Below are 14,988 nucleotides of genomic sequence, written 5' to 3'. Positions count from 1 at the left end.
TATTAGGATCCCGAGGCTTCCCCCACCCGAGGTGAGTACCCCCCAGGGGCGTTTTTTAATGTTACAGAGTCTCTTTAAGAAAAAAAATTGGCAGCTTCTTGTTTGCACTAGGATGGATGGTATAGGATGGATTTAAGTGATTATAAAATGACTCTTCTTGATACTTATCTGTTTCTTCTGACAGGCTGCAGTGAAACTGCTTAAAATGCTAAGAATTATCCTTGTTCCATGCATAGTACTGATATAACAAGCAAAATGGCAAAACACAGAAACAGAAATCCGCTATGGGAAGGAAAGAATGAAGGCAACATTCTGTGGAAAGCATAACTGATAAGGTGGCCAAACATCAGGCAACTTGGCGGGCGATCGACCATCCGATTTGATTATTATAATCGGAATCAGATGAAAATCGGTGCTGCCAAGTGCATGCCCAATCAACGATGCAACCAATTTTGGGTGCGGCGGTAATGGCGAGTGATATTGGGACGAGTGACGAAACCCCCAGTGCTGTTCCCACAATGTGTGTGTGTGTATGTAATGTATATGCGCAGTGATTTGCATTTATACATTACCTGTCCTGTGTCACGGTGTCTATCGGTCTTCCGCCTCTCTTTTTATAGCTGTATACACACTGCCGGCGCATAGCAAGTGGCGTTACACATGCGCCACGCTGGCAGCATGTATGCAGCTAATTGAAGAGAGGCGGAAGACAAATAGACACCATGACACAGGACAGGTAATGTATAAATGCACATTACAAAACATATACATTACATACAAACACACAGCAGCGAGGCAGCAGATGCGGCTGGCTAAGATGAATCCCGTGAGATTCATGCTGAAATTAATCGGGAATCAGCCTGCGGTGTATAGGCAGCTGACAGATCTCTCTCTTATCAGATTTGATTAAGGGAGAGACATGTCTCTTGGTCGAATTTGCTCATCATTGTTGGATGTATGGCTACCTTTACTTTGACAGATGACTTAAGCAAAGAATTGCATATTAATATTTTTTTTAAGCCAATTGTCCAATGAGTGACCTGATGTGAAAACTAATCTCAGATTTATGAGGTTTTAAAGTGATATAAAAAGGATAAAATGCTTGAATGATTTATATTGGGGGTTTTTTTATGTCTACATATGTGACACAACACAAAATTTCTAAATTGAAAATGCAGTCATCTTCTACATATTATGCAGAAATATAAAGGTCAATGTACTGACAGACCATTTACTAATAAAAGATGAGCTGACCTCATCAGTGTGGAGAGCTTGGAAAGACACCAGAAAGGACAAACGAAAACAAGATGTCCTATGTGATATCCATGTACTCTGAGCTGATAAAACTTGGCATACCACACACAGTACAGCAGCCAAATCCATGCCATGTTTTGAGTAAACGCAGCCCTGGCATGTACAGAGAATTAGCTCCCATCTCTGTGACCAATTATGCAGTCCTCAGAGGATTAATAATGTTTATATATTAGCACCACATCTGGCCCAGTTACTATTTGTAGACCAAGTGAAAGGGACATACAGTCATTTTACTTTTTTTATTAAAATGGGAAGATAAGCAGCCCACATTAGCTTACGCAAGGCCCACATTCATAAATCAGGTACAGTGTTCCTTCTAACCAATAACAGCATTGGCAGGCGGTCAAGTCCACACAACACTGGCACTAAACTAAGTTTTCCCTTGGCGCTATTTTTAGCAAGATTTGAGGAACTGCCTATGTAGGTGAGTGAGCTATTTCAGACATCTGGGGATAAAGTGTTCACTTAAATCATGATTTCTCATAAATTCATCGTACCAATGGATTTGCTAAGAAATACTAGATATTTTCTCTATTTATAGTCATTTCAGTGCAGACAGCAGTTGTAGCAGTCACAACATTGGGGCAGTGGGTGATGGGATAAAGCTAAAGGCCTGTGACTGTCTTTACAGCTGCCCATCCAAACTGAGAAATTATAAAAAATACACTAGAAAATTGAAAAAACTCTAAAAACAGATATGTGAAGCTTTCTTTAATTCCTTGTATCAAATCTCTTGTGACAAACAAGCAGTTGTGCTTTGGATATCCATTACATTGAACTCGGGAATACATTACAAACAAAAACTAATCACTAATCAGTGAAAGACATTCCCACATGTAACTTTTGTTTACACACTTGATCGTTTTGTAGAGATTTTTTCTTCATTGTTGAATATCCCTGTGAGATTCTGTTAAGGGCTGGTTCACAATTAGGTGCTTGTCAGAGATTCAGCAAAGCGCTGTGATTAATGTATCCTTATGGGATCATTCTCAGTGCTGCATTTGCATAAATTGTAACTCACTGCATGCAGCATTTTGAGGTTGATTGTAAAGCAATTCTCGTTCCATTGAATGGGAATCGCAAATCACAGAAAAAATGCAAACATTTTTTATGCAAAATCATGATTGTAATCACGATTTGTGATTTTTGCTCCCTTTGTGAACTAGTGGATAGTGCTGGCTCTTCAGTGTAAACAAAACAAACAAAAAAAGTAACTAAAAAAAAAAGCAATGATAGGTTGTCATTGAATAAACCTGGTTTTGGAATTATAAGATCTTGCAGTTAGTGTGTGTGAATGCAATAGCCCAAGCATTATCGCTCCTCACTATACTCAAACCCAGGAGAGGGCCCTAAATCACACACACACCGTTTCTTTGTATTCAGTGTGCTCTCTGTTGGTGAGAAGATTAAACTTGTTTATTTGTTTTCAGGCAGCAGAAAATACTGCCAGTAGGCTTAAAGCAAACCTGAACTGATCATTAAAGTCAACAACAGCATACACACGTCATACTTACCTCCCGTGTAGTCTACTCATCAATCTCTTTGAAAATGGCCACTATCCCATAACAGCTTCCTGGTCAGAACACTGTTAAACTGTAATATCACCCACGTGAGCCACAGGTAAACATGGACATTACCTTGCTCATCTGTTGTCCTTTCAGTTATAACTGACAGCAACTGATATATAACGGACAGCTACTGATATATTTTAATTCTGACAAAACTTTATCAGAACTGTAAGGAATCGTTGTTAGAAGAACATGGTGAGCTTCTGAGATGAACTGATGGCGAGGTAAGTATGTAATATTCATTTGCAAGTACATTATGCGTTTATTTTAAATAATTTCATTTGGTTCAGGATCACTTTAACCAATTAACAGCTAACTAACGCGGCTGGTCGTTTGTGGTTTTACATGGAAACGGACGCTCGTTCGAGTGGCCGTTCCATGTCAGTTCACGGAGGGTGTCTCCGTGAACAGCCTGTGAGCCTCCGATCGCGGCTCGCAGGCTAATTGTAAACACGCGGGGAAGAAATCCCCGCTGTTTACATTAATAGGGCGCTGCTGCGCAGCAGCGCCATAAAGGTGATCGGCGATCCCCGTGCTCTGATTGGCCGGGGATCGCCACCGTGTGATAAGCTGAAGCGGAGGCGGTGCAGGACGCATCGCCATCCTGTGCCGCCCATAGTGCGAAGGGGAGGGAGGGAAGGAGAGAGAGGGAGGAATCGCACTGCGGAGGGGGGCTCTGAGAGGCCACACGGAGCGGCGGTGATCAGACCCCCCCCCCAGCAGGTCATCCCCCTAGTGGGGAAAAAAGGGGGGAAGTCTGGTCGCCCTGCCTTATTCCTGATCTGTGCTGTGGGCTGGAGAGCCCACGCAGCACAGATCCTGCAAAGCACCCCTGGTCCTTAAGTGGTTAAGCAACCTTCACAGGGATATAATCAAGATTTTTTTTTAGATGAGACAAGTATTCTCTTTCAATTTCACAGGGTCACAAGGCAGTTAAATAAGGATAAGTGGAGTGCAAATACATACCTCCTTATAATGGCCCAGCTGCACTAAGCAGTTCAATTCTGTCTGAAAGCATTCTGGCTGCTTTCTCAGGCCACAGTGCTTTTGTGTTTAGCAAGCTGCAAAGCTTGTGCTTCCTAGATCAGATTTTAGACTTCTGAAGTTTTTAAGGGGCACTAGCTATAAGGCTCTTACTCTTGCCTGTGTCCCCATAAGTGAGGGTTAAACCTTCCTTCTTGTTCTTGTAAGATACATCATGCATGAATTTCCCATTGGTGACACCTGTTTCTACAACCAATGGATGGATTTGCGGCATTGCCCTTCCCTTTTGTGGACATTCACTCCCGGCTTCTGCTGTGTGTCTGGCAATGGAGGTGAGAAGAATTCTCTAAAGTTGGACATTGACAGCAATGAACACTTCACAAAGTTTATAACCCTTCCTCATGCCATTCAAAACTATGAAAAACACGTCATCTTGATTTCCACTTTAACGTGAGTGTAAAACCCCTATCCCCAAAAAGTTTGATAATAACCTATAGACAAAGAAGATTCTGGATCCTATAGAGCCTCCCCTGTCCTCTCTAGTACTCCCCACCCCAGCGCCGTCACTCTCATTTAATTCACTGCCTCACGCAGCTCTGGAAGCAGTCAGGTACCCAAGTGCTTTGAAAGACTGGCGGCTGCGTACTATGCATGTGCAAGTGGGAGTGTAAGTGCGCTCACGCATGCGCAGTGAGCACGCGCAGTACGGAGCTACCCTTTGGAAGCACTTGTGGACACAAGTGCTTCTGAAGCCTCCCAAAGGAACACAGGTGTGTACACACAACAGGGGTGGCATTGCTGAAACAAGGGTAACAAGAGAAGACAGAGAAGGCTCTATAGGATCCAGAGCCTTTCCTGTGCATAGGGAAGTATCTCACTTTTTTGGCATCACTTTAAACAGGTAAAAGTGTATTAATGGTTCCACTGCAGACATTAAACCATGATGAAGCTCACCTTATCACGCTACCTTTTAAGTGAAATTAGCATTTTAAAAGCATTAAATGAGGTGAGGTTTGCAAGAGAATTCATAAATGAATACTATTACCTTTGGGGTGGGAGGGCCATGATCATCCAAAAATGTTGAATTACCTGAAATAAAGGGAAAAAAAGCAGTCTACGTTAATATTGTTAAAGAGTGATGCAAGCTAAAATTGATAAATAACTTTTTGTCATTTATTGTTACTAATGACTGCATTTAAATTTTTAGGCAAGTTTGGATTTTTAAAACTTTCCATAAGAAAATCAGAATTATTTGCAACCATGGCAACACTATTGTTTTTTTTATAAGAATCTACATCTAAAACAAGTCCCTGTAATGTATCTGGTACCATTACTGGTCATCTGCAAAGAGCTTGAGGTCAGACTTCTCTCCTACAGGCATTCTCTCCTACAGAATTGTTATCTTTGCGAAGGTGCTGAGAGTCCTGATTATCAGTAGGGATGCCAAGGGTACAACATTTTTTATTGTAGCACTCACACTAATTGTGATTACAGCAGGCACTTCACAGCAGGACTTGTTAAGCAAAATATACTAGAAACAAATCATCTGGACCCAATGCCAAGGTAGTTTTGGCACTGGATCAGTACTTGAAAGGATTACTTGAATGCAGGGCTGAAGACGACTGCACCAAACATACCATCAGCATCAATTTGAACAGTGCATGACGCCCCCCCCCCCTTCCCCTACACACACGTCAGGTGCCAAGACTACATAGTAGTCGGAGGAACACTGGTGATCTCGTGTGGTGAATTTTGGTGTTGCACTTCTTCTATCGGGTGAATATTTTCACACTTAAGGGTTTTATTTTTATCTTGTTTTGACCTGCTTCAGGAAGTGTGGAAGAGGGTAGAGTTTAAGTTACTCCCCCGCCTCTGCAATATAGATATAAGTTCCTGCAGCATATATCCCATGTTGCAGGTATGTCCATCTATAGTATGTTCTACTCCCTTCCTATCTCCATTTCTGCCATTATTGCTGCTCAAGCTTCATAGTTTCTACAATAGCCAATTAGAGTAGCTGCATAAATGGAGTTCCCCGTCCAAATAATTTCCCAGATTTAGCTTGTGATGGGGCTGTATCACAGTGCCTCTATCCCTTTCTGCTTGATTTGTAAGCAAAAAGGTAAAACATTTATGTGAAAACAGTCAATAACATTCTACAATTAATAATAAATCAATACAAAAATGTAAAACATGTTTTTATTATTTTACTAATACAAGTAGATCAATTAAAAACATTCATAGATAAATTAATTTTATCAAGCACATGTATTGTGCTTTACAAGAGATATACCCATGCTTGTTTCATGCATATTAACCACTTCACAACTGAGGGGTTTTAACCCTTCAGCATCCGAGCAATTTTCTCCTTTCAGCGCTCCTTACATTCATTCGCCTATAACTTTATCATTACTTATCACAATAAAATGAACTATATCTTGGTTTTTTTCACCACCAATTAGGCTTTCTTTAGGTGGGACACTATGGCAAGAATTATTTTATTCTAAATGTGTTTTAATGGGAAAATAGGAAAACATTTGGAAAAAAAACATTATTTTTCAGTTTTCCGCCATTATAGTTTTTAAATAATGCATGCTACTGTAATTAAAATCCATGTAACTTATATGCCCATTTGTCCCAGTTATTAAACCGTTTAAATTATGTCCCTATCACAATGTTTGGCGCCAATATTTTATTTGCAAATAAAGGTGCATTTTTTTCAGTTTTGTGACTATCCCTAATTACAAGCCCATAATTTATAAAGTAACAGTGTTATACCCTCTTGGTATAAATATTTAAAGATTTCAGTCCCTATAGTAACTATTTAAGTTTTTTTTTATTGTAATTTTTTTAAATTTATTTTAATATTATAAAAAAAATTTATTGGTAACAATTGGGGAGTGTGGGAGTTAATGAGTTAAAATGAATAGTGAAAATAATGTATTTGTATGTGAAAATTTTTTTGGGGTGTAGTATTACTTTTTGGCCACAAGATGGCCACATTTTTTTTTCAGGCGTCCTGCAAGCGTCCTTCCGAGGGAGGTTGGGAAATTGAGTTTTTTCACAATGATCGCGCTGCTTCTCGTGGAAGCATGCCGATCATTGCGGGGGCAGAGATCAACGAACGGGAATGGATTTTCCCGTTCATTGATCTCCGGGCGAGCGGGTGGCGGCGTGCACGATCGCGGGAGTGCGAGCGGGAGCGCGGACAGCGGCGGCAGCGGGTGCGTATATCTACGCTCCGGGCGGGGAACTGAAGTCCAAAGGAGCGTAGATATACTGTACCCGGGCGGCGAAGTGGTTAATATTATGCTAAACAGGATTGTGAGCCCAGAAATGGGCAGAAAGGGAAGAATATGTTTTAACTTGTATTTAGGCAATGTATGATAATTGTGGCAATATTTTAAAGAAGAATTTGAAGAAAACAACTTTACTTTCTAATTCTTCCTTGATTCTTACAGAATAATTAGCGTCAACAAGAACACCCATATTTTTTTTAAACAGGTTTTTATTAACAAAAATATCAGCATCTTGGTACAAACAATTTAATCAGACAATGATATACAAAGCACAGGCAATAGTATTGCATTAAGCTACAGTAGATATTACTTATCTGATATCTTGAGATGTACATTAACCACTTCCCTACCACGCTATTTTGTGCTGATCGGTGCTGCGTGGGCTCTCCAGCCCGCAGCACCGATCAGCTAGCAGCCAGGCCGATCAGACTTCCCCCCTTTTTTCCCCACTAGGGGGATGTCCTGCTGGGGGGGTCTGATCGCCGCCGGCTGCTTGCGCTTGCGGGGGGGGGGGGGCTCTTCAAAGCCCCCCTCCGCAGCGCTTCCTGGCCTCCTTCCCCTTCCCTCCCTCTCCCTCCCCCTGTGAGCGGCGCAGGACGGATTTCCGTCCTGCGCCTGATGGGATAGGCTTTAGCCTATCAGATGCCGGTGATCCCCGGCCAATCAGAGGCCGGGGATCACCGATCTCCTCTACGGCGCTGCTGCGCAGCAGCGCCGTATACATGTAAACACCGGGGAAGGTCTTCCCCGTGTGTTTACATTTACCCTGCGAGCCACGATCGGCGGCTCGCAGGGTGTTCACGGAGACACCCTCCGTGAACTGACATGGAACGGCCTCCATGGAATACACTTCAGGATTCAGGGGCGTGTATATACGCTCCGAGAATCCGGAAGTGGTTAAACACAGTGAAATTCACCAAGATGAGCAATAATGACAAATGCAGGAAAAAGAAAAAAAATCAACAAGGTAACAAAAAGCAAACAGCTGTAAATCAACAAGATAACAAACTGCTGCCTTTTTTGAAAAAAAGATAAAACAAAAGAACTAGGACTGGTATACCAATCAAGCATGTCACTGCATTTAACACCCTAATATTCATAAAGTTCCCAGATTGGTAAGTAGGTGGTAAATCTTACCGGAGTGGCCACCCCTTTGGATCTTGTATTGGAAAGTTTGGTATGAGGCTTCAAAATGGCTTAATACAAGTTTCTCAAGAAGTCATAAAGTGTTATGAAAGGCACTATTAAGCTCCACAATAATCCGTCAATTTGCAACTAACTGGTGAGGATTCTGTGCAGGATACCTTTTGGTACTTGCCATAGCTTGGTATTTAATAAGTGTTAACAAAGTTAAAGGGAACCTGAAGTGAGAGGGATTAGGAGGCTAACGTATTTATTTCCTTTGACACAATACCAGTTTCTTGCCTGTCCTACTGATCCTCTACCTCTAATACATTAAGCCATAGTGTCAGGAACGCGGCACGCCTGCTGATACGGTTCCTGACTGCGGGTTTGACCAAATCGAGAGGGAAGCAACCTTATTCAAGCTACAACAAGGCTGTCGCCCCTCAAAGCACTTCTCACTGCCACCACTAGCTGCTGCTAGACACTTCCATGATTCCCACTCTGCTGTCGAGTGATCTGCTCGCAGTCCGCGTCTTCGTATTTGGGTCAGCTTTGTGCTTAGGCCAAACACGGGAACGCCACACACACAATACAATCGTACAGTAGCAAGGCACTATCAGGCACTGCACTTGTATCGTAAATTACACTCCAGTCTCTTTCTAGGCTATGAGTGTTGGCTTAGTACAGCAAAAGTCAAACTTATTAAATAAATATCTAATATTCCAAAAAGTGGAACAGTGCAGACAAGAATATATACAAAAAGATTTACAAAACAAAATAAAAATCACAACGATAAAAGTTACAAAGATACACAACAAGACAGGTTGCAGAAATAAAAGGGAAATATCGATACCAGCGTGTAGGTTAGAACGTTGTTTGCGGGAGAACGCAATCTGACTAGGTCAGGGCAGCTCTAGCATCTTTGCTATCTCTGAGGAACTACGAGTTGTGACTATCCTAGCTTATGTTTTATAGCAAAATTTGTGGCCGGGGCCACTCAAATGTCAGATTCAGGAATAATCCAATTTCCTCAGGTGTGACAGCACAGAACGCCTGTCATATCCTCTCTGGCTGTGACACGCAACTTCAAAGGTTTTTCCTGTCCCGCTTCCAGCCCAATATTCAGACCACAGGTAAAATTGTATCTTAACACACCTTAAAAGGACTTCCCTACTCCAGGTCACAGGTGACAATTTGAGTAAGGCTTCCTGGCTTCTTTAACATTCCAGCAGGCTGTCATATGTAAATTCCAGAGTTTCCTGTTAGCCTTTGAAGTTCCCAGACTCAATTGGTCCAGATTTGTATATTAAAACAATGGGGCTGTCTACATATACACAGAGTTCAAAAGCCATGCAGACACAGACTATCCTTCACCCCATGGCTGTAATTAGCAGCTTCCAGGGGAAACTGAATGCAAATGTAGTTTTCATTGACATACACATCTGACGTAGTACACAGCAGACAGAAAAATGAAAAACTATGGCTTCCATGTGATACAATATGGCTGCTATGTTCTGCATATTACCGTACATATCATCATCGCCACATATATCCTCACACATAGACCCTGAACAAGCATGAAGATCCGATGCTCTCACAAACATCTGGCAAGATTAGCTGGATGACAGTTTTGCATGTGAGATTCAGACACTACTGCAACCGTAAGATCAGCATGACAGCCAGGCAATTGTTTAAAAGGAAATACAGTAAATATGGCAGTTTTGCATTTTGTCAACTAAATTGCACCATTTTAAATTATTTACATTTTTTTATTTGCTTCTTGCTTTTTTTCTGCAAGATAGACAAATACTTTGTTGCCAGCAATTAGTTTCCTCCTCATACTGCAAAGTAGTGAGAACAGAACAGAACAGACCTGTAACAGCATCTGTTTCCCTCCCTGCCCACGTGATCAGTGTGATCAAGCTAAGCATGCAACCTGCAGCTCACTCCAGCTTTGGAACTGTAGAAATAGCCTCAGCAGCTTCTGATGCTGATGAACAGTGGAGGAGGAAGGAGAGGTAGCATGAGCAATAGGGCCACTGACGAATAAGAATGGCATTGTGGCTGAAAAATGATAGGCATGCACGATTTCTGTGCTAAAGTGGTTAATGAATGTGAGCCAAGTTTGCAGAAACACTTATTATGTTCTCTAGCTCAGGAGTACGTTAGTAAACCAGAGCTCTGGCTGCAATCTAAGTTTAGCTCACAAGCCACTATGAGCAAAAGAAAAGAGAAAAAAGAAAAGGAATATGCAGACAAAGAGGTGTAAAGTGAGAGAAGCATTATAGTAAAAGTCAATCAAGCATATTTGTCATAAGACTGCATAAACTTTGCTCACTCATTTCTAAAATGTTATGTGTGAGTGTGTGTGTTTTTTCCAGCAATATGCCAGCATCAAGTTCAAAATGAGCACATATTTTTCCTAAACCAATAGCATTTCCATGTTTCAACATCTGATGTGTTTGTACTATTTTCCATTAACGATAGCATTTAAATTACTATAAATCATCATATCCTGTTTTTAGCCTAGAGGCTAATTGAAAAGCACTTGGCCACCAACTCCCGCCAGAGGGATTGAGTGCGATTTTTAAAGATAACAGTACTTGTACAAGTATACGAGACTTAACTGTCCCTTATCATTGTCAAAGTTTAATGTCCATGCCATAGACTTAAGCCTGGTACACACTTTTAATTATGATTGGCCAATCACTGACCCATTTTACCACCTCCATGTAGTATGAGGGTCAACAGATATTGAACACTAAGCAGATTGTGTAGGTAAACCCTCATACTACAGGGATATAGTAAAACTGGTCAGTGACCAGCCATTCATAATTGAAAGTGTGTACCAGGCTTACGGGCAATTTTGTAGCGACCCAATTAACTTATTAGTATGTTTGTGGGAAGTGAGATGGAATTGGAGGAAACCCATAAAAACAAAGGGACAACATACATATTACATGCATAAAAGACACAGAACATTTACATTGCGTTTTTCTCCTAGCGGACTCAAAGCGCCAGAGCTGCAGCCACAAGGACGCGCTCTATAGGCAGTAGCAGTGTTAGGGAGACTTGCCCAAGGTCTACTACTGAATAGGTGCTGGCTTACTGAACAGGCAGAGCCAAGATTCGAACCCTGGTCTCCTGTGTCAGAGGCAGAGCCCTTAACCAGTACACCATAAGTGTCCTGGCCCAAAAGGAACTGGAGAAACCCCATAAAAACACAGGGACAACATTCAAATTCTATGCAGATAAATGTCATGGCCCAAAAGGAGCTGGAGGAAGCCAATAAAAACACAGGGACAACATTCAAATTCTATGCAGATAAATGTCATGGCCCAAAAGGAGCTGGGGGAAGCCAATAAAAACACAGGGCCAACACACAAATTATATGCACATAAGTGTCCTGGCCCAAAAGGAATTGTAGCAGAAAAAAATAAAACACAGGGGCAACATACAAATTCAATGCAGATAAGTGTCCTGGCCCAAAAGGAACTGGAGAAAACTCATAAAAAACACAGGGACAACATGCAAATTCTATGCAGATAAGTGTCCTTGCCCAAAAGGAACTGGAGGAAGCCCATAAAAACACAAGGACAACATACACATTCTATGCAGATAAATGTCCTGGCCCAAACTTTAAGCTAGGGCCAAGCGTTACAAGTTGAGAATGCCACTCTAGACAGCTCATTATAATATTTAAAAGTCTACAATTTAATATTGACATTAACTGCTGATTTTTTTTTTTTATCACATAATGCTTTATTGTAACATAGTGTTATACTACTGTATATTAAAGCTAAATGTAGCGTTCTTATCTCGGAGTCTCTGAAACTGAGGCAGCACATGTCAGTTTTGTTAATACATCACTCCAGGCTGTGTGTAAGCCAATTTTAAAAGGAGAACATAATAATTTGTCCTACAAAAACCTTTACATAGAAATAAAAAGTTACAGCTGCAAACTTTAAAAGTCTCAAACATGAACTAATGTTCCATGCACCTCACAATAATCCCTATTGATTATTTTGTAAAAAGCATCTTTTTGGACTCTTATCAAACTGATTTGACAGTTCTTAATTATAAAACTCAAAGCAAATTCTATATTTGCAGTCATAAATGTTTAATTAGATGTAATCCTCTGTAAGCTGCAGAGGACTGCAGGTGAAAAACAGATTAAAGAGAGACACCAATCAAATGTTTTTTTTATTTTAGTTTTGGGTAAGGCATTAAAGCAAGTGAGACTGTCATCTGTTCATAGCATCATCAGTCAACAACAACTACTCCAAAGGAATACAGTACACAGAGAATGCACTGCAGACATTGCACATAGGAAGTTCATTGTTTTGGGTATCACTGGGATAGGAAGTGAGGGGGCACATACAGCCATAAACATCTGACATATGTTCTGACCTTTCCTCATGCTATCCAAAACTAAATTTACAGTTTTATTTGAAGTCTGCACATGTTTTTCACCAAAATCGAATGCTTGGCAATCAAATGGTAGTCTTAACAAGTCTGCAGTGTGAGGCTTAACTAGATTAGAAGCAGATTGCATAGTCGGACTTCTGTATGTGTGGCTTGCATAATACTTCTGCAACTGTAAATAAAGGGCATTTTTAGTCAAATTGTGACCTTAATGACAAACTGTATAATGCTCTATTATATTCTATTGTGCTTTATGTTTCAAGTGTACTTGACCTAACTTAGGACTGGTTCACATGGGCGCAAGACAGGCGTTTACCGCTGGTGCCCAGGACTTGACGTTAAACGCTCCCATTCAAGTGGATAGGAGAGTTTGTAACGGGCTTTTATCAGCATTTGCACAAAAGTGGCCTTCCAATCCCGATTTTCCCCGTCGTTTCAGGCGACCCTGGATGCTACATGTGGCATGCAGGGTCATTTACTGCCGCGTCTTTGTAGGCCCCCCGCAGGGATGAAAAATGCTTATCGCGAAGGGACGTTGCCATAAGCCGACACAAGACGCTGCCGAACAAGATGCCGCTGAAAGCCGGGCAGAAGCCCGTGTGAACCGGCCCTACTAAAACCTCCAACACTATCAGGTGCTGACTGTAATAGATACTCGTCCTCTATGCTCTAGTATCACTGCTTCATGAAACCTCGAATTTGCAAATTTGGGTGCAGATTTTTCCTCCTCCAGTGTGATGCACACTGTCAGAGCAACCAATCCCTAGGCCTATGCGTAAACATATACTAGAGCCCTAATTTCTTTGTACTATTTTTTTAATAAATATAAGATTAAATTGTATTGAATTGCAATTTGTTTTTATTTACATTTTAGGCTAGATTCACACTTGGTCTAGATTCAAATCAGTGTGTTTACTGTGTATCACATACAACGTAGACTTTCATGAAGACAGCACCTAGGTACAAAGGCCTGTGAATATGCCGGTGCCAGGCCTTAACCATATTGCTCTAACGGTCCTGGTACGACCAAATGTAAAAAAGAGGCAGCACAGCACTGGCTGCAAAAGATTCTTGTATTACAGAACAGAGACACTACATGTTACAGACACACAGCTCCTTCATCATGGGCACTTGATGAAGGACCTGTGTGTCTGTAACATGTAGTGTTTTGTTCCGCAATACAAGCATATTTTGTGCCGCCTCTTCTTAACACGTTGTTTAATGTGTATCCTTTGTGGAGTGTACGTTGCATGTCCACCACTTTGTTCACATTACCCTCCTCATTGGTGGACCAATGAGGAGCGATGAACCAATGAGGAGGGAGTATTTCTACTGTTCTATTTCAAGCCAATGGGAATCTGCTGGGGCTCTCATCGGTATTGCAGTATTTGAAGGTGGGGGATGGTGGTTATGGCAATGCAGTAGGTGAGAAGACAAAAGGTGAGAGGACAAGTGGACGGGCAAGGAAAAGGGCTAGGGAGAACAGGCACAGTGTGTTTCCATATGCTTTCACTGAATTCCTGATTCTGTGGTGATGGAAAAGTTGAGTAGGACCTAGGTTTGCGTTCTGCCACAGTTTAAATAGACACATTTAAAACAGAAAAGTCTGAATGATCCTATAGAGAACATAAGATCCACGACTTGTCCATATGTCTACACTGTGGAAAACGGAGCATTTTTTTGTCTAGTGTGAACCTACCATTACAAAGTATCCCAATTTACGGGGAGATGTGGTTGTACATGCAAGTTTGATTTGTGAACTCAATATGTTTAAATATTTATCAGTGCTTAAGTTCAGTTTAGGCACAGGGCTGTAAAAACAAGATATGCATAGCTCTGCTCATTGCTTTGAAAAAAGGTATAATGCTGTTTTGTTTTTTAGACAGGTTATATAAGGTATTACATGGAATAGCTCTGCCCATCCAAAGAGCACATACTTTGTTAGAAACTGCAAATTCTATTTAAAAATGTAAATAGTGTTCTAGGTCAATATGTGAACTGTGGTTACCAGCACCTCCCTAGTAATTTTAGTTTTCCTGTGAGAACAAGTTGTTTACAGCTATAGCTCTGCCACTACTAGGCCTGCAAAGCCCAGGATGGAGTCATGAGCTCAGGTGTTCAGGGCAAATGTGTGAACATCTCATCTGCTTTGTTGATTTATCGTGATAATTAGGCATTCTAAAAGCTATTCGTCACATCCCATGCATGGAAAGCACTATTTTGGGCTCTCAAAGGACATTTAATAAACTGAAGCAAAATATTTGTGAACTAGC

General features: G+C 41.2%; 1 protein-coding gene across 1 annotated transcript in view; it reads right to left on the bottom strand.

Moving 5' to 3' along the window:
* Positions 1–14,988, bottom strand: part of UST (uronyl 2-sulfotransferase) — a 337,418-nt gene that overhangs the window by 141,770 nt on the left and 180,660 nt on the right. The window contains exon 2 of the mRNA XM_068231724.1: positions 4,912–4,955. Coding sequence (XP_068087825.1) covers positions 4,912–4,955 — 44 coding nt within the window. The remainder of the gene's footprint in view (positions 1–4,911; positions 4,956–14,988) is intronic.

The sequence above is a fragment of the Hyperolius riggenbachi genome, chromosome 4 (genome assembly GCF_040937935.1).
Source record: "Hyperolius riggenbachi isolate aHypRig1 chromosome 4, aHypRig1.pri, whole genome shotgun sequence".
Lineage (NCBI taxonomy): Eukaryota > Metazoa > Chordata > Amphibia > Anura > Hyperoliidae > Hyperolius > Hyperolius riggenbachi.
This window is presented reverse-complemented; position numbering and strand designations above follow the sequence as displayed.